The sequence below is a fragment of the Nicotiana tabacum genome, unplaced genomic scaffold (assembly GCF_000715075.1).
Source record: "Nicotiana tabacum cultivar K326 unplaced genomic scaffold, ASM71507v2 Un00318, whole genome shotgun sequence".
Lineage (NCBI taxonomy): Eukaryota > Viridiplantae > Streptophyta > Magnoliopsida > Solanales > Solanaceae > Nicotiana > Nicotiana tabacum.
This window is the reverse complement of record NW_027438555.1, coordinates 4,533-24,375: the sequence shown is the minus strand read 5'-3', so window position 1 is coordinate 24,375 and position 19,843 is coordinate 4,533. Positions and strand designations below refer to the sequence as shown.

The 19,843-nt window shown below is 36.5% G+C and overlaps 1 protein-coding gene across 2 annotated transcripts; it reads left to right on the top strand.

Annotated features, from left to right (window-relative positions):
• The first annotated feature begins 416 nt into the window (after window positions 1-416).
• On the top strand, window positions 417-3,927 carry LOC142179084 (putative late blight resistance protein homolog R1B-12). 2 transcript variants are annotated; one of them, XM_075248908.1, is made up of 2 exons: window positions 417-511; window positions 1,415-3,927. In XM_075248908.1, the coding sequence occupies exon 2, from the start codon at window positions 1,505-1,507 to the stop codon at window positions 3,746-3,748; it is 2,244 nt and encodes a 747-aa protein (XP_075105009.1). In that variant the 5' UTR covers window positions 417-511; window positions 1,415-1,504; the 3' UTR covers window positions 3,749-3,927. The 2 variants fall into 2 exon arrangements, with proteins under 2 accessions (XP_075105009.1, XP_075105010.1); XM_075248909.1 differs by having other exon boundaries at window positions 419-3,777; window positions 3,852-3,927.
• Window positions 3,928-19,843: the final 15,916 nt, after the last annotated feature.

Genomic DNA, 19,843 nt, shown 5'->3' with positions numbered 1-19,843 from the left:
AACTTTGATCGCTTTTTTAGACAAACTAATTTTGATCGCAAAATTTTGGTCGCTAATTGCCGTATTTCTAGTAGTGAAAGGATCCCCATTTATTACAAAAGTCAGTTTATTAAGTGACGAATATTTGACAATTTGGCCGGCAGCTATGAGCATTGGAACCTGGAATAAGTCAATAATCTATTAAAATTATTGTATTTAACTCTTGGGAGTTGGGAAGTAAAATAGGACAATAATTTTTAAAATTGACGAGAGCTCTACTAATATATATTTTTCGAAAAAATGAGGAGTATATTATAATTTAAGTCGCATATCATGTGGGGTTAGTCAGACCTAAACTTAAGTTACTATACCTAAAGGATTAAATAATTAACATGTACTTATTTATTTACTTGTTGATATTCCCACATCAACGGTTTGTATCACTCTTCATTCTTCACCATTTAAGTCTTATTCTTTCTGAATTTCGATTTCTCTAGTCCAAAAGCATAGCAATTAATCTCTCTATTGCCAGGTGAGATTTCTTTTTAGGTTTTTACAGTTCCACTTCTTTTTTGTTATTTTACATTTTTATGTCTTTTTCATGCTGTGATGTGAATCATTTCCTCTGAAAATGACAATGGCATTTATTAACTGCATCTACCAAATTAATTTTGGATCTTTCCAAAGAAATAACACGATAAAGAAGATACTAAAAGTAGCTAAATTTCATAGTTTATGATCCAAATTCTGATAAATTCATTTCCCACCAGTAAGGAAGAAAGTGTATTTATAATTTTAGCTTTCCTCTCCAAGTTAAGTACTTTCTAACTTCATCGATCTTCCTAACTTTTTTGTTTGCTTTTGATATGTTATAGTTTTGTCGTCGAAGTTAAAAGAACAACAAGAAATATTGACCTCTGTTTTTGTTTTTTCATTCGAATATTTATTTATTTCTGTGCAGAAATCGCTTAATTTTATATTTGCATATTGTTGAATATTGAGCTCAAACATTGATTCGTAATACATCACGATAATTTCGGGGATAGAGATCAATGCAATAATGGTTATAACTAATCGATCAAAGTTTGTTTAGGTCAAAATAAGTCGAGTCAAGATGGGTCAAATAACAGGTCATAATTTAAATATGACCCAACATCACTTCTTTTTATTTTACTTTTAGAAGAATAAGGTGAAAGTCAATGTATTTTTCTTTGATTATTAGCTTAAGTTCTTTCATTATTACATCATTCTCAATTTCCAAATTTGATTGTATATTTAAATATGAATTGCATTTTGATCATCTTGACCCAATAATAACTCCTCGTGTCAAGTCAACTAAGGCGTTATTACTTATTACCCAACCCATTTAAACACGGATGAATTTGGTGACAAATTAAGAAAATTGTTAATTTTGTTTTGATTTATTTTATGGAAGGTGACAGAGCTATTAACTCTTTAAGGCAGTTGGTTTATAGTTTACACTATTGCGAAAGATACCAATTAGCTGTAGTTTTCAACAATTGACATGGACGTTGTTGAGACTTGTGAAGAAGAAACGCTTTGTTCTGGAACGCCTTCAACCAAACATAGTTTTCCATCAATTGAGGAGGAAGTTGTGGGGTTTGAGAAAGATGCAGAAAGTATAATAAAGAAAATGATTCAAGGAACAAAGGAGCTAGATGTTATCTCAATCTATGGAATGCCAGGTCACGGAAAAACAACTTTGGCCAGGAAAGTGTACAACAATCCTTCTATTGTTAATTACTTTGATGTTAAAGCTTGGTGTTCTGTTTCGCAAGCATATAATAGGATAAAGTTGTTGGGTGAGATTTTCAATCAAGTAACAGGTTATAAGAGCGAAATTGATGATGATGTTGACATAGCTGACAAGTTGCAGAAGACTCTAAAAGGCAGGAGATACCTCATTGTCTTAGATGATATATGGAAAGTCGAGGCGTGGGAAGACCTGGGATTATGTTTCCCTAAAGGTGAAGATGGAAGTAGAGTAATGGTAACAACTCGAATTGAAGAAGTGGCTAAGCATCTCCAGCACTGCAGTGATCCTTATTCTCTTAGATTTCTAACATTGGAAGAGAGTTGGGAATTATTACAGAAGAAAGTATTTCAAGGCGAGAGTTGTCCCCCGAATCTACAGGGACCAGGGTTAAAAGTTGCCCAACACTGCAAAGGTTTGCCGCTTGTAATTGTCCTGATTGCTGGAATTATTGGAAAAATGGAAAGGCAGGAGTCTTTGTGGCTTGAGGTTGCAAATGACTTAAGTTCTCATGCTTTAGGTGAGCAGAGTATGAATGTAATACAATCAAGTTACGACCATTTAGAAGACCACTTAAAGCCTTGCCTTCTTTACATGGGATTGTTTCCAGAAGACTTTAAGATTCCAGTATATGATTTGCAGAAGTTGTGGATGGCAGAAGAGTTTGTACTCAATGTCGGGACAGAAAATATGGAGGAAGCAGCTAGAGTTTGCTTAAATGATCTACTTAATAGAAGTCTAGTTATGGTCTCTGAAAAGAGAATTGATGGTGACGTTGAATGCTGCACACTTCATGATGTAGTGCGTGAGTTTTGCTGTAGAAAACTAGCGAAGGAAAATTTTATGCAGCTCACAGTGCCATATAATCCATATCGTCATTATTCCAAGAAATCGCGGTTATGCATTTATATTCATGATGATCTGGTTGAAGACTTAATTCATTCTGAATATTGGCCGCATAAGCCTATGGAGTTCATTGCTCATCCAAAATGCAACACACGGGATCCATCAGTTACTTTACCTTTACTTGCTAAATTAAGATTTGTCCAGGCCTTTCATTCGTTGGACGTTAAGTTGCCAAGTTCTTGGGTTATGGCAGTGCAATCGCTAACTCACTTGAGGTACCTTGCAATTTCTGTCGAAGAATTTGATTTCAAGTGGGTATCTCACCTACGCGATCTTCAAACTCTAAATGTTGTCTCAAGAAAATATGTACGATCATCGCCCTCAATTATCTGGGAAATGACGAAGCTAAGGCATTTGTATATTTTCTGTTTTTCCTTTATATGGGAAGATGATGACCGAGCAATTTTTGAAGAATCTTCAGCAACAATGCTAGAAAACTGGAGGACATTTCGCTCTTGCAGTATATACGATACGGATCCAAAGTTCTGGTGGAGATTTCCGAATCTTGAAGAACTCAATCTCTACATTCAAGAAGAACCTAGTCGTCCATTGTTTCCCGTACCGGAAGTTCATACTCGACTTCATTCTCTTGAACTATATATCAATTACAACCGTGGATACTGGAAATTAGTTGAAACAGCTAGCAAGTTTGTCTTCCCTTCAAATATTAGGTACTTGCATATTCAAATCGAATTGCCAATCAAAGGGTTATATCAAAATATTGCAAGATTGCGGAATCTGGAGAATCTCAAATTAGAAATACGAGACACTTTTGGGGAAGATTGTTGGGACGTCAGTGATGTCGAGTTCCAAGCACTCAAATACTTGAAATTATTAAACTTCATGGATATTAGAGAATGGAAAGCTTCAGAGGAATCCTTTCCTGTGCTTGAGAAGCTATTTATAAAGCATTGTATCTACCTGGAGGAGATCCCTTCGTGCTTTGAGGAAATTACAACACTGCAACTTATTGATGTGGAACAATGCAGGGACTCTGTTGGGGATTCAGCTATAAATATCAAAAGAGAAATAGAAGAAACCACTGGATCTGACACTCTCCAAGTTCAAATTCGACGTCCAACGCGCTAAGTCAAAATATTAAAATTTCCCAAATTAAGGTAGTGAGCCACTACTTCAATATCTGATCTGGTGTTTAAATGCATCTGTTTAATAGAATAGTATATTGTTGCAGACTTATGAGATGCATTTGTTCAAAGGCTTCTTGTTGCAGACTGATTGCGGATAACAAATCAGGCCAAGTTGAAGTTTCTGCAATGCAAATCAGTGTAGAAGATATGTTAGGAACTTAATGTCACATTATTCTCCTACTTCAAATGTTAAATTTTGGTTAGTTCTGTTAAAATCATATAGAATCTGTGAACTAGTTTTTGATACGTTGTTTAGTGATGATCACTTGTTAACTTAATCTGAGTCAATAGCACCAACATTTTATGTGGAAACCCTTCTGATAAGGGAAAAATCACGGCCAAGAAGAGCAATTGATATCACTATAACGAGGAATTTTATACTGTATAGTAACGAGTACAAATACTACTAAGACCACTACACCCTCAAAAGAAAAAATACTCTTTTGCTTTTTCCACGTTACTACAATATGTCTCATACTCTATTTTTTTCTTCACAGACTATTTTCTTATAGTCTATGAAATACCTTGCTCTCTATCTTTCACTCAAATGTATTGTCTGATATTTTTGGTGTGTAAGAAATGAGAGTCGAAACTCTCCTTTTATAGGTAGAACCTCACTCCCTCACGCCTACTACATTTTACATTTTTCTCTCATGCATATTTGTTATGCTTACCAATCTTGACATTTTTTCTTCTACAGCCTACCATATTTGACAGTGCAAAAGAAAAGATGGCGGCTGCCAATCAAAGGAAGAAAATTATCTTCATTGATTTATGGGATGGACCCCATAAATCTCCCCCTCCAGTCTCATTCACCTGAAGGAGGTAACACTGGAGATTCTAGTTTGAACACATGCCGACAAGTTCTTTGCAAAGCTCGAACTTGTCTCTTGGTAGGGTTTTCACTCGTGTGAATCTTTTTGACTTGAAGTGATTCGTTCTCCACTTGCTCACGAATCCAATGATATCTGATGTCGATGTGTTTTGTTCTCGCATGGTACGTGAAGTTTTTGCTCAGGTCTATTGCACTCTGATTGTCGCAATAGACAACATACTCCATCTGTCGCAATCCAAGTTCTTGAAGAAATCTCTTGAGCCATATTATCTCCTTGCCAGCTTCAGTAGCCGCAATATACTCTGTTTCAGTTGTAGATAGTGCGACACACTTCTGCAACTTCGACTGTCATGATATAGCCCCCCTGAAAAAGTAAACAAATATCCAGTAGTGGATTTTCTGTTATCAAGGTCACCTGCCATATCAGAATCTGTATAGCCCTTCAGAATTGGATTTGATCTTCCAAAACATAAGTATTCATGTGAGCTTCCTCTTAGATACTCGAGTATCCACTTTACAGCTTCCCAATGTTCTTTTCCTGGATTTTCTAGAAATCTGCTAACAACACCGACTGCATGAACACTATTTGGTCGAGTACATACCCTTGCATACATCAAACTTCCGACAGCAGAAGAATAAGGAATATTGGCCATTCTCTCTTTTTCCTCCGTTGTTGTAGGACACATCTTCTTGCTCAACTTCAGATGACCAGGAAGGGGTGTGCGAACCAACTTAGTACTTTTCATATTGAAGCGCTCCAGTACACATTCTATGTACTTCTTCTGTGACAAGTAAGGCTTTCTTTCTTTTCTGGAACGAGTAATTCTCATGCCCAAAATCTTCTTAGTATGACCCAATTCATTGCAAAAGATTTATTCAACTGTTTCTTCAACTCGTCAATCTTGGAAGCATTCCTGCCCACAATCAACATATCATCCACATATAGCAAGAGGATGATAAAGTCATCATCAAATTTTTTTTGTATAAACACACAGTGATCTGAAGAAGTCTTCTTGTAGCCTTGCTTCCCCATAACAGACTCAAACTTCTTGTACCACTATCCGGGAGCTTACTTCAATCCATATAGACTCTTCTTAAGTTTGCATACAAGATTTTCTTTACCTTTTGCCTTGAAGCCCTCAGGTTATTCCATATAAATCTCCTCTTCTAAGTCACCGTGAAGAAAAGTAGTCTTCGCATCCATCTGCTCAATCTCCAAATCAAGACTGGCAGTCAAACCAAGAACTGTCCGAATGGAGGACATTTTCACGACAGGAGAAAATATTTCGTCAAAGTCAATACCTTTCCTTTGACCAAATCCCTTGACAACCAATCTAGCTTTGTATCTGGGCTTCAAACTATGTTCTTCAGCTTTAACTTTGAACATCCACTTCTTCTTCAAAGCTCTCATGCTCTTAGGCAATTGCACCAACTCATAAGTATGGTTCTCAAGCAGAGATTTCATCTCATCTTGCATGGCTTCAATCCATTGATCCTTGTGCTCATCTTCTATGGCCTCCTCATAACATTCAGGTTCTCCCCATCAGTGAGTAATACATACTCATTGGGCGAATAACGGGAGGAAGGAATACGAGGTCTAGAAGACCTCCTGAGTGGAATATCTAACTCGTCCACAACTTCGTGAGTAGGAACATTTACCTCATCAGTATTAGCATTGTTATCACCATCACCATCAATATGTTGATCTGGAATATGGTTCTGGGCATCACCATCATCATTGAGCCCACCAACGTCATCCACATTTGTATGAGGAATTTGATCAAGATTAACTAAACCTTCAGAACTTGGAGATTTTAGCTTCTTCGCTTTGTTAATGTCTTCAATGGTTTGATACTCCACGAAGATAACATCACGGCTTCTCACGACCTTCTTCTCAATTGGATCATATAGCCTGTAACCAAACTCATCAAGGTCATAACCAATGAAGATGCACTGCCTTTCCTTGACAGTTAATTTTGACCTCTTATCTTTAGGTACATGTACAAAAGCTTTGCAACCAAACACTTTCAAGTGGTCATAGGAAATATCCTTGCCATACCAAACTCTATTTGGAACATCACTTTGCAAAGCAACCGCAGGGGATAGATTAATAACATGTGCGGCGGTCAACAAAGCTTCACCCTAAAAGGAATTCGGCAACTTTGCTTGAGAAAACAAACATCTCACTCTTTCCATCAAGGTCCTGTTCATCCTTTCTGCTAAACCATTAAGCTGAGGAGTCTTCTAGTGTCTGATACCATATTGCTTGTAGCATTCGTCAAACGGTCCACAATATTCATCATCGTTATTAGTACGAATACACTTCATCTTCTTTGCAGTTTCTCTTTCAACTAAAACTTGAAACTGCTTAAAGACACCCAACACTTGGTCTTTAGTCTTTAAGATGTAGACCCAAAGTTTTCTTGAGAAATCATCAATAAATGTAGCAAATTAAAGTGCACCACCCAAAGTCCTTGTCTTCATTGGACCACATAAATCTGAATGCACCAACTCAAACAACTTTGTCTTTCTTGAAGGAGGATGAGACTGGAACAAAAATCTATTTTGTTTTCCAGCCAAGCAGTGCTCACATTTTTCTAATTTTGCACTTTCAAAATTTCATAACAATTTCTTCTTGGCTAGAACATTTAGTCTTTTCTCGCTAATGTGGCTAAGCCTCTTATGCCATAACATTGAAGAGCTACTGCTCTCAATGGCATTCACCATATCAACACAGGTAGAGGTCGTAGTCCAGTATAGACCATGACGTTTTTCCCCACGAGCCACAATCATGGAACCCTTAATGAGTTTCCACTTTCCAGCACCATTGGTACTGACATATCCCTCATCATCCAAAACACCAACTGATATCAAGTGCAAACGAACATCAGGTGCATGTTTTACATTGTTTAAAACTAATTTAGTTCCAATACTAGTTTCCAAACAAATCGTTCCAATACCAGTCACCCTAGATACAGTTCATTACCCGTACTCAAAGTTCCAAAGTTACCCTGAGTATAGGATGAGAAAAATTCCTTTGTTGATGTCACATGAGATGCGACAACACTGTCCACAACCCAGCTTGACTCATCACAAGCAATATTTATCAAATCCGTATCAAGGACAGTAACAAGATGTTCTGTAGTGATGGTGGACACACGATTGCCATCTTCTTTCTGTTCTTCCTTGTCTCTATTCTTCTTTTTCAAAATACGGCAGAACTTCTTTGTGTGCCCTTTCTTCTCGCAATGATAGCACTCAATATCTTTAAGTCTGCTTCTGGATTTGCTTCTATTATGTTCTCTATTTTGAGAACCCTGATTCTTGCTTCTCATTTAAAAAGGCTGCTCTTGGCAAGATCCATAGAGATCACACCATCCGGAGCAAAATTTGATAATGAAGTTCTAAGAACTTCCCAAGAATCTAGTAGGGAACCAGGTAGAAACAGGCATTGAATTTCTTCATCAAATTTAATGCCCATAGTAGATAACTGGTTCATGATTCCCAGAAAATTATTCAGATGATCTGTCATCGCTGAACCATCACGGTATTTTAAACGCAATATTTGCTTTATTAGAAACATCTTATTGTTTCTAGTTTTTCGAGCATACAAACTTTCAAGGTGCTCCCATAGGGTCCAAGCATGTGTCTTCCCAGAAATATAGTTCAAAACATTATCGTTAACCCACTGTCTAATAAAGCCGCAAACCTGCCTGTGTAGCAAATTCCATTCTTCATCTGATTTATTATCAGGCTTTATAGTGGCGAAGACAGGTTGATGAAAACTCTTGACATATAGCAAATCTTCCATTTTGCCCTTTCAAATGGCATAATTTGTGCCATTCAAAGTAACTATTCTACTAGTGTTGGCTTCCATCGTTTATCACAAATACAAATACTATTTATTATGAGACCAAACTAATTCTTTTCTGATGTGGAAGTTCAGACTATGCTGTAACCACAGAGCATACTCAGACAGAACCTTGGCTCTGTTACCACTTGTTGGGAATAAACCCCGTAAAAATAATATTCACGATATTAGTGATAAACGCGGACCATAAAGTTATGGTTAAATCAGCAAGAATAAAATGCAGCAAAAATAACACCAAGATTTTACGTGGAAACCCTTATGAATAAGGGAAAAACCACGGCCAAGAAGAACAACTGATATCAGTATAGCGAGGACTTTTACACTGTGCAGTAACGAGTGCAAATACTCCTAAGACCACTGCACCCTCAAAAGAAAAAATAATCTTTTGCTTTTTCCACCTCACTACAATATCTCTCACACTTTATTTTTCTTCACAGACTATTTTCTTATAGTCTATGGAATACCTTTCTCTCTATCTTTCACTCAAATGTATTGTTTGAGAATTTTGGTGTGTAAGAAATGAGAGTCGAAGCTCTCCTTTTATAGGCAGAACCTCACTCCCTCACCCCTACTACATTTTATATCTCTCATGCAGATTTGCTATGCCTACCAATCTTGACATTTTTCTTCTGCAGCCTACCAGATTTGACAGTGCAAAAGAAAAGATGGTGGCTGCCAATCAAAGGAAGAAAATTATCTTCCTTAATTTATGGGATGGACCCCACAGTGTGCGTGACTCATTCTACTCCTTCAGTTGTATTTTTAAGTACTACTAGTTTCTATGTATGTGTTTCACAGGTAACAAGCCAACTAAGAAGAGAAAGATGAAAAAAACGGTAAAGTAAGTACAATACAATAGACACGACTAATAATAAACACGATTAATTTCACTTTTTAGCTAATTTATACCATATAGGAGTATGTTTTATTATCACTATTGCATTTTAGTTATTTATATAAGCAAAGCGGGTAAGGAAGACTGTGGTGCCATTCATTTATAGATTGAGCTATAAAAACTTGTGTTTTGTTGTAGTTTTTTACTATGGGAATGAGAAGAAGCTTTTAGCCTTTAAATATATAATAAATATATAAATAATATGACAACAAACATGTGTGGTGAAAAGTCATTTTTTGTTAAAATATATATTTTAGTATGTATTAGTATCATCTTTTATGGAGTCAAAATAAGAAAGATTTTACTTTCACCGAATAATTTGACAATTAACATCTCATCTAGTTGATTGACATATTTATTTTTGCTAGTTATTATAGTTGTTGCCATAATGTATTTTGGAGAACTTACATTTTCATGTAATGATGGAAATTATTAAAATATCCAGCACTACCATAACCGTAGAATTGACAACTAACTATTTGGAAGTTGATGATAGGCTATAATTGTGTATTTTAGTCATTTATTACACTCTAATATACTGCACTTTAATTGAGTTTGAGCTTTAATCGCTAGTGTTTTTCACTAATTGTGTATGTTATGCCTAGTAGAAGTGATTCTGAGCTATGTAGATATTATGGAATGAATTCAAGTGATTTGGAGCTTTGAAGTCTGAGTAAAAGTCCAAGGAATTAAGTCGGGATCGTATCCGGGGATCAACGGATGATAGTTAAGAACGAAAAGAAGAATCGAGGGGGCATACGGCGCATTGTCTAGTAAAATACAGATAACTTTTCGCTCAGAACTCCGTTTGGGCTCCACAATATATCGTTGAAAAGCTATTTGAAAGGGCTACAACTTTCATTTTTACATTTTCGCAAATTATCACTACTGCGCCGCATGGGACGCCGTAGGGTGCGGCGCAACAGTGTAAAAATTGGCCTGACAAGAACAATGCAAGGATGCTGATAATATCCACTAGCGGGCGCAGGGTGCGGCGCACATGTACAAATTTTACAGAGTTGGAGTCCTATTTCGCGCAGGAAAGGGTATTTCGTCTGAGCCCCGACCCTACTTGGTATAAATACATATAAAAATACTATTTTGAGGACTTTTGACAGATCTTAGACCTGGGGACAGATCTTAGACCTAGGGACACACTTTAGACGTGGAGGAACACATACCATGCTTTGGAGGAGGCTCCTAACTAGTTTTTTTCTCTTTTCTTCTTATGTTTTATAGTTTATTAGTTCTAGAGTTTTTGGGTGCTACATGAACGTTGTAGTTTGAATCTTGAATTGTTCTCATTATTTTATCATATTGGATTATTTATTCAATCTTGCGCTTAATTATTTAATTGTTTGATCACCAATTAAATACTATCTACGAATCTAGGATTGAACTCGGGAGAGGGAATTATAGATTGCATATAAGATTGAGTCGAGCAAGATCTTAACTCTAGGGGGGGGGAGATTTGCAGTTAGGATAGGAATATACCTAATCGCCTTGCTTGTTTACTATACAGGAATTGTTAATGTGTTCTTGTTAATTCTAATTCCATAGGAATATAGGCATTAGATTAACTTGAATAGACGAGTTGTACTTCGGAAGAAGGCTACGAGTAATATTAACCCTGTCAATCAATAAACCAGATAAATTAATTAGACAATTTAAGTGAAAAACTCAACGGGATTGTTAGCTAACCCATAGCTCTAGAATATTCACTCACATTGAATTCTGCTTTAAGTTTGTCGTTGTTTTCTTTAATCTCGTAATTTGTTACTCTAGATTAAATTTTAGAAAAATATTCATACTTTAGGATTCACTTGAATAGATTAATTGTTTGGTTTAATTTAGTTGATAGTTAATCACAAGTCCCTGTGGGTACGATATCTGGACTTACAATCCTATATTACTTGTCGACCACGTATATTTGCATGTGCGTTTGGGAGCAACAGAAGGAGACCAAATCTTTTATTATATGCTCTTCTATATTTGTCATGAATACTGGATTTATTCTAGCTCTTGTATATATTGTTTGTTGAATCTTTTTTATTTGATGTTAGAAGTATGTTTTTTTTACCAAACCTATATTTACAGTATTCGCGCTTGTCGATTTTGGAACTACTTGTAGCACTTGATGAAAATTTCCTCCAAATCTCATTACTTTTCACCAAACGATGCATCAATGTTTATTATACCTCCAACGCTCTTGTTAACTATTTCGATTGATTGACGCTTAACCATAGATGCTTATGTTCTTGTTAATAGGAATCAATACTTAAAATTTATACCAAAACCTAACTATTTTAGGACAAAACTAAAAACACAAGCATCTTGGAAAAGATCCAAATAAGTTATAAAGGATGTGAATAAGGAATAATACTTTTCTAAAGGAGCTATAAAGGATGCGAATAAGGAATAACGATTAAACAATATAGTAGTTAAGCCAAGTGGAAAAGATCTAAACATAAGCAGAATGGAAGAAATAATACCTTTTGCTGCAAAATTTTTGTTATGGAGTAATATACTTCTCAAAAAGTTTATGATGGAGAATATAGAATAGTGGCTCCTTTTATATATAAGTGTTTGAGTCTTTTTCCCTAATGGATTCAGACAATATAATAAGTTCTCAAATTATTAAATTTGTAATGGATTCCTAGAGGTATTGGTATTAGTTTAGGATTTAGACAATATAATGAGGTTGTGAAATATATGAATTTTTTTGAAGTATAACGTGTTCCCAGGAGGAATTGGTATTAGGTTTAGGGATAACGGGATGCCGTCATTTGTGTGTCCTATGGCTAATAAGATTAGAGGGTCGGCGTTGGAATTCCGATCATGGCCTTTCCTTAGGAATTATTGTATTTAATATTTTAAGGCTATTTTGGTAAACCAACATTGTATTCAAACTTTTATAAAATATTGATATATTATATTAGTCGTAGGGATTATTATTGCTCATCTCACAAAAGAGAGATTTCATTTCAGACCTAATATGGACGATTTTGACTTTTTCTCTAATGACTTGGGTTAAATTTGAATAGTAAAAATATTACCGGGCACTTTATTGGGTCGTTCTCATTTAATTTGATTTAAAGAAAAATTTAACTGATACTCAAAGTATAGATATTGGAAATTTTGAAAAATCTTGGCCTGATTGGAAGTAGCAGCAAGTTTAGCTAGACAGTCAGCTACCTGGTTACCCTTCCTAAGGCAGTTTTGCATGCGAACATTAGCATCATTTATGGAGTTGATGATATTGTCCACAATCTGCTTAATCTTGATGTTGTCGGCCTCTTTCTTAGTCAACATATTTACAATGACCAGAGAGTCGAGTTCAAGAACAAAATCAGTGAACCCATGATGGCTACACCATTTCACTCCAAACTCAGCTGCAAGAACTTCAATCATATTGTTGCTATTACTCTGAACGTTGACTGAGAAAGCCATGATTAAGTCACCATTACTGTTTCTCACAATACCCCAATACCTGTCGTGCCAGTTTTTTTGATGAAGCTCTTATCAGTATTGACCTTTATAGTATCCGCCGAGGGTGTTTGCCATCTAACTTTCTTCCAAGTTTGAACCGACTTGAATTTTTTTATGTTATCACAATAAAAGGCCACGATACCTTGCTATCAATACCAGGAATCACCTTCGCAATTGCCTGCTTTATGGTCCAGACTCCTTGGTACTTCATAACGTTGTTGTTGAACTTGTTCTTGTTTCCATATCTACATAAGGTCCATTGCTTCCACATTTCCCAGCATATGATAGTTGGCTCAATCTGCATAATCTGTTTGTGTATTGTGTTGGTAGTTTTTGTATCCCACCATCTCTTAAAGGTTCTAATAATAGGTTCAAGTTGATGCTTCATTCCCAGAGGTTTGCCTATTTCATTCCATATGAACTGTGTTGTATCACTTCCATTGAACACATGCTGCATGGTTTCTAGCTATGCATGATTACAATAAAAACATCTAGAAACAATGTTAGTACCAAATTTGCTAATAGCGTCATCAAAAGGGAGTCTTTTCCTAAAAATCCTCCAAGTTAAAAAAAGAGCATTTAAAAGGGATAGAGTTATGCCAAACCTTACTGATGAACTCATTTTTTTCCTACGCGCTCTAATAGAGTGCCAGGCAGAGTTATTGGAGAACAAATCATTTTCAGAGATATTCCAAATTGGGAAATCATCAGTGTTAATATTTCCCACTGTGGTCTTAGAGATAGTGTCACCAATATGGGCAGGAAGAGTATCATTCAACTTTATAGTATCCCAAGTCCCACTGAAAATATAATGCTTGACTTGAACTTTAGCAGATTTTCTTTGATCCTGGACAACCATGGACATAGCCCCATAACCTTTCCAGTTATCCCACCAGAAACTCAAGTTTCCTGCTTGAATTTTCCAGATGATGTTAGGCGCAACCTTCTTCTTAATCTTCATCATACTTTTTCAAGTGTGAGAGTCAGAGGAGATAGGAATTTTGGCCACAACAAGGGCTCTCTTACAATATTTATTCCTAAGGAAAGTGGCACCAAAGAGAGGATTGGGTTCTAAACCTCCATCATCTTTTAATGTTAGGGAATTCCGTAATATCTTCCATCCTTCTAATACCCACACCATCTTCCTCTTTAGGTAAACAAAGGTTCTTCCAGGCACTCTAGCAATAGTTATTTTTTCCTTCTGAAGTTCTCTAGAAGAAATTAGAAAAATATTTCTCCATGAGTTTGGGCACACTTTTAGGGGAGTTTAAGGTATAAAGAGTATATATGGGGAGAGATTGTAAAATGTGTTTAATAAGGATCATCTTTCCCCTATCAGAGAGCATTTTACCCTGCCAAACATTAAACCTCTTCACAATAGTAGACAACATACCATCAAATAGAGTAGTATTTTTCCTTCCTTGATAAATAGGGCATCCCAGATAGTTGAAAGGGAAGATTTTATTCGTAAAACCTGAAGCATTGCTGATCCTATTAATCCTGCTAGCTGAGGTGTTAGCGGCAGTGATGAGGAAGCTTTTTGCATCATTAACTTTCTAGGCTGAAGCATTCTCATATCTCCTAATCACCTTCTTAATAAGCCTAATGGTCTTATTGTCCCATCCACTGAAGATAACAATATCATTGCCATAGGCTAGGTGGTTAATAATGGGGACTCTACAATCCATAGTGAAAGGAGAAAAATTGGTCATACCAATGAGACTGTTGAGAGATCTGGATAAAATTTCAGCTCCAATAATGAAAAGAGATGGGGATAATGGATCCCCTTGTTTGAGCCCTTGAGAAGAGGTGAAGAAGCCTTTTCTAGCACTATTAATAATGATAGAATACTAAACATCATCAACCAGTCTAAAGATTAGGTCAATCCATTCTTCAATAAAATCAAACTTCCTCATAACTGACATAAGAAAGATCCATGACATTCTGTCGTATGCTTTTTCCATATCAAGTTTCACAATGATGTTGCCACCCGTGTTAGCTTTTTTAATATTCTAGACGATCTCTTGAGCAAGCAGAACATTTTCAGTACTCATTCTCCCTTTGATAAAGCCGCTTTGATTCTCGGATATGATCTTGTTAAGCAAGGGATTTAGCCTTCTAGACTATTTTAGAAATAATTTTGCAGGAGAAATTACTCAGACTAATTGACCTGAGGCTAGAGAAAATCATAGGAGATTTCACTTTTGGTATAAGGACCAAGCAAGTATGTGAATAAAATTTGGTAAGCCTTCTACCATTGAAGAAATCCTGGACAAAATCCTGCATATCATCTTTGATAATATTCCAATATTTGTGATAAAAGGTCCCATTGTAGCTATTTGGCCCCGCTGAGGTAGAAGAACTCATGCTAAACATAGCTTCCTTGATCTCATCATATTTAGTTATGGCACTGAGGTAGGCATTGTCCTCATCAGTTATGTAGTTGGGGATATAGTTAAGAATGTCTTGATCTCTAAAATCATGATGCAAGTTGAAAAGGTGTTGGAAGTGATGGACCGCAGCTTTAGTAATGTTATCTTCCCCTTGGATCGAGTTGTCTCTATGATTCTTACTTCGATGAAGTTGAAATTTCCTTCTATCTCTGATTAAACTATGAAAATAAGTTATATTGGAGTCATCATCCTCAACCCATCTGATTTTAGCTTTCTGTTTTAGCAAAGTATCTTGCACTCCCATCCACCTGATATACTCAACATGCCCTTTGTTCAGCTCTTCTCTACATTGAGCATTATTATTGAGAAGGTCAAGTTCCTCCGGTTCTTGCATATTTTGCTTCCCAGATGTTGACCTAATAAAAAATACTACCAATGACTTCTTTAGACAGTGGGTAAGCTTCCTACTTTCAATTTTTGTTGTAGCTTCCACATAGGATTTTCAATAATTTGAGTGTGCCACACTTCTTCTACCAACTACAAAAAATCTGGTTGTTCTGACCAAAAATCAAGGAATTTAAATTATTTGATTCAATTATGTTGGCTATTATAGCTTTTAAAAAGAAGAAGTCGATGGTCGGAGCCAGTTCTAGCCAGATGCCTAACCATGTTATGTTGAAAAAGTTGAGACCATTAATTATTAATAAAGACCCTATCAAATCTTTTCCAAATTCTTTTTCTCGGCTCCCAATTGTTACACCATATGAACTTGGGGTCAACATACCCAATTTCGACAACTTCACACGCAGCCATACAATTGCTGAAATCAAGACTTTTATGCATTCTATAAGGTCTACCCCCTTTATTCTCCCCAGGATTTAAAATAATATTAAAATTACCACCAATGCACTATGGCCCGGTGATCTGACCATGAGCCAATTACACACTACAACACAAATCTTTCCTTTCAATTGCAGTTCATTTTGCATAAACAACAGTAAGAAAGAGATTGCAATTGGCATTGGCATCATTAATCTGGATAGTGATCTGTTGATCGTCATTAGCAATAACACCAGTTTGGTAATTACCAGACCACATAAATCAAATTTGACCATTAGTATTGGATATACGGTGTTGTAAGCCAATATACTTCATGTACCTATCAATTTTGTTCATGGTGATGAAGGGTTCTAAGATAGCAACGAGTTCCACCTTGTTGATGGTCATAAGTTTTTTTTAGCCTTTGAATGGCATTTTTAGAATCTTCACCTCTGATATTCCAAAAGAAGGTGTTAATCATGGAAAAGAATCAGTGAGGGATTAGTTTTTGTTCCTTCCATCACCTGGAAGGTTAGCCTTGATTTTGTTCTTCTTCCCCTTTTTTGTTTTTGTCCTTGCCATTTTTAACAAGAGAAAATCCATCTTCATTAGCCTAATTCTTTTGTTCTATTTGAAGTAGCTCTTTAGGGATGGTAATTGTGCCTCTATTTGGACAGGTGACCTTCAAAAGTTGCTTTTGTGATGGATCCCAATTAAGATCAACCATCAAGTCAAGCCCTGGCATGGCCTTAATCTCAGATGGTATACTTGAGGACCCCTCTGAATTTATATGGGTCGTGTTACATTTTATCTGCCCCTATACATTTTCCTCATTTTCATGGTTACTTGGACGACCTCATTAGAACTGTAGGTTGCATCCTTCTCTAAACACATGCTTTCAGTGGTGTTATCCTGCCGGCTGTGAGCATTTATATCTTCATTGGAGTCATTCTTAAGGTTTCCTGCTTGTTCCTTTTCAATCTCTTGTTCACAATGCTGCTCAATAACCCTTGCCAAATTAGTTTGTCCCTCTTTCTTTTTACCTGCTGGTTGCTGGATAATGGGTTTGAATACCACTTTGGATTTTTTTAGAGAGCCTCTCTTTGTTGCCCTCCTTCTTCTTTTTAGAAGTCCTTACATTGATGGTTTGAATTTGGTGCTGCACACTCTGTTCTTCACTGTTCAAGACACTTTGATTGTTACTATTATAATTGTTTCCATTGTTTCACTATTGTTGCTCTGGTTCGTCAAATTTTATTCTGCATTTTTTTTATCCATTGTCTTCATTTCTTTTTTGTTTCCTCTCCTCTGCTTTTTCATTTTCCATCTTATCCTTTCCCTATTTTGCTTCTTCTTCTCTAGCCTCAGTTGCCTTCTTCCTTTTTATAGCACGACAATTGATTATGTTGTGAAAGCATTTCTTGCAGAACCTATAGTACTCGCTCTCGTATTCCAACTTTTGTACAAAATCTGTTTGAGACGAGTTATCATGAATGCAACCCATATAAACACTTTCAGGTTGAGGCTTAAGTAGATGGATTTCAATTCTAACCCTAGCCATACTCGGTCTAGTCCTTCCCCTAGTTGCCAGATCCATTTCAAGTGGGATGCCAATAGATCTATCCACTTGTTTTACATAATGCCGAGTATGCATATGAAAAGGAAGACCAGGAAGCTTGACCCATACTAGAGAAATTGGCAAGTCTTCTTCAAGTTTAAAGTCTGGCGACCATTTCTGTGGGCCCTCAATTTCAATAACTTTTCTATACCATACTGTGTTAAAATCTTCCTCGTTTGTAAAATCCAAAAAAACATTAAAGTTGTCATAGACCTCAATTTTAGCCGATCCCTTGAGAGAAATCAGTTCCTTGAATTTTGACATAATTCGATCGATTTGGGGTGTTGGTCTTAGGAATCTGCCAACGATAGTGAATTTGCATCCAGCTGCCATTACACCATAGTAGTGAGATGCTTTAAAGAGTACCGCTGGCATCCCGTTGTGAGTAGAGAGAGTAGCTATTGCCGATTCTCAGTTCTGACATATTGTCGTCGAAGATGAGTTTGGAAGAGTGGTGACTTTGGTAGCATATGAAAGTTTCCCATCAATTCCTTCTAGAGGTGATTTCTCCATGTGGTGGGTTGTTATTTGCCCATCCAGACGCGCCAGAATGACGCCGTCCGGCGGGTCCATACGACATAGCGTGAAGGTAACTCGCGAGGTTAACTAGCCGTTGTAGATTTTCTAGAGAGAGAAAAAATAAAAGGTGTCCGCAACTGAGTATGATGATTTATTGTCTAGTTTCTCCGCTTTACTCATCAATTTCATACAACACTTTGCTATTTCATATTTCATGAATATTTCATTACAAGTAGGCTACTAGTATAGTAGTAGTACTCTTGAGAGGTTCCTTGCCTCCATTTGTCACCTGAAAATATCCTTTTAGAAAGTCAAATGTAACCTGATGTATTTTGGCATCAACATATCACGTATTGTAGGAGATGTTGTTGGGATTTTATTCTCTCGCTTAATTTCTAGCTAGTTTTTGCGGCTTTGTTTTGCTTTATTTAGCTATCAAAAGTTTGGAACCTAAAGTTCTCAGTAACCAAAATAAAATATTATCAGTGCTTGGACATAGTAATATTGTAAATTACAGAAAAAAAAAATACTGGTAAAAATAAATATAAACTAGTATTTGTGTCACGCCCCCAAAATCCGAGGTGCGCGACCGGCGCTTAACCGAGTAAACCCGACTGAGCAAGACTATTAGGTTCCATTCTACCCAAACTAATTTATGATTAAAGAGGGGATGAACTCCATTAATCATAGTTTATAAACATTTCATTAACAACTCCCATTTTGTTTTCATTAGCCATTTTAACAATAGAATCCAAAATGTGAAAATTTTTATAGATATGGAGGAAAACATATTTGCCAAATACCATTATTTCTAATTTCATTCCCAATACCAAACACCACCCATAACCTGTTTATGGAGCCTCTAAATATAACTAAAGAGTAATATAATATGGAAATGCCGGTAACAAGGCTCTGGCTATACCTCAAATACAAAGTACATGATGAGAAAATGAACAAAAGATACATGACTTGACCCCGGGATAGAGTGGGGCTCACCAAGTCTGCTGGGAAGAGAATACTGCTATCATTGGCCGTTGGCGCTCGCTGTGGAACCACCTGTATCATAAAATGATACAGCGCCCCCGGCAAAAGAGACGTTAGTTGCATTGAATAGCACTAGTATGTATAACTAAACACCATCTAATCAGAAAGAACTATCAAATACGAGCAAAGAAATCATTAACACCTTGTCATTAGAAAGAATTGTCAAACAAGAATAAAGAAATCATAAAGGTAATTCAAAAGCTTTGACAATCACCACATCATCAAATCAAAGAATCATATGACTTTCACATAATTCACATAGCTTTAGGTTGGGCACTAAAAGAATCATACAATTTTCACATTATGTTTCCATAATCTTTAGTTTGGGGCATCCCACACTATTCATCATTTGTTTTCAATACCACCGCTATCATGAGCGGAGTCCGATCTCGACCTGATCGGCTAGGTCACCTCACTCGAGGCATACATTCCAATCACAATCTAATATTTCCTTTTCATTTCCGAAATTCATTCATAATACCACCGCTTTCTTGAGCGGAATCCAATCCCGGCCCGATCGGCTAGGCCGCCTTGCCAAGGCATTGTTTCCTTT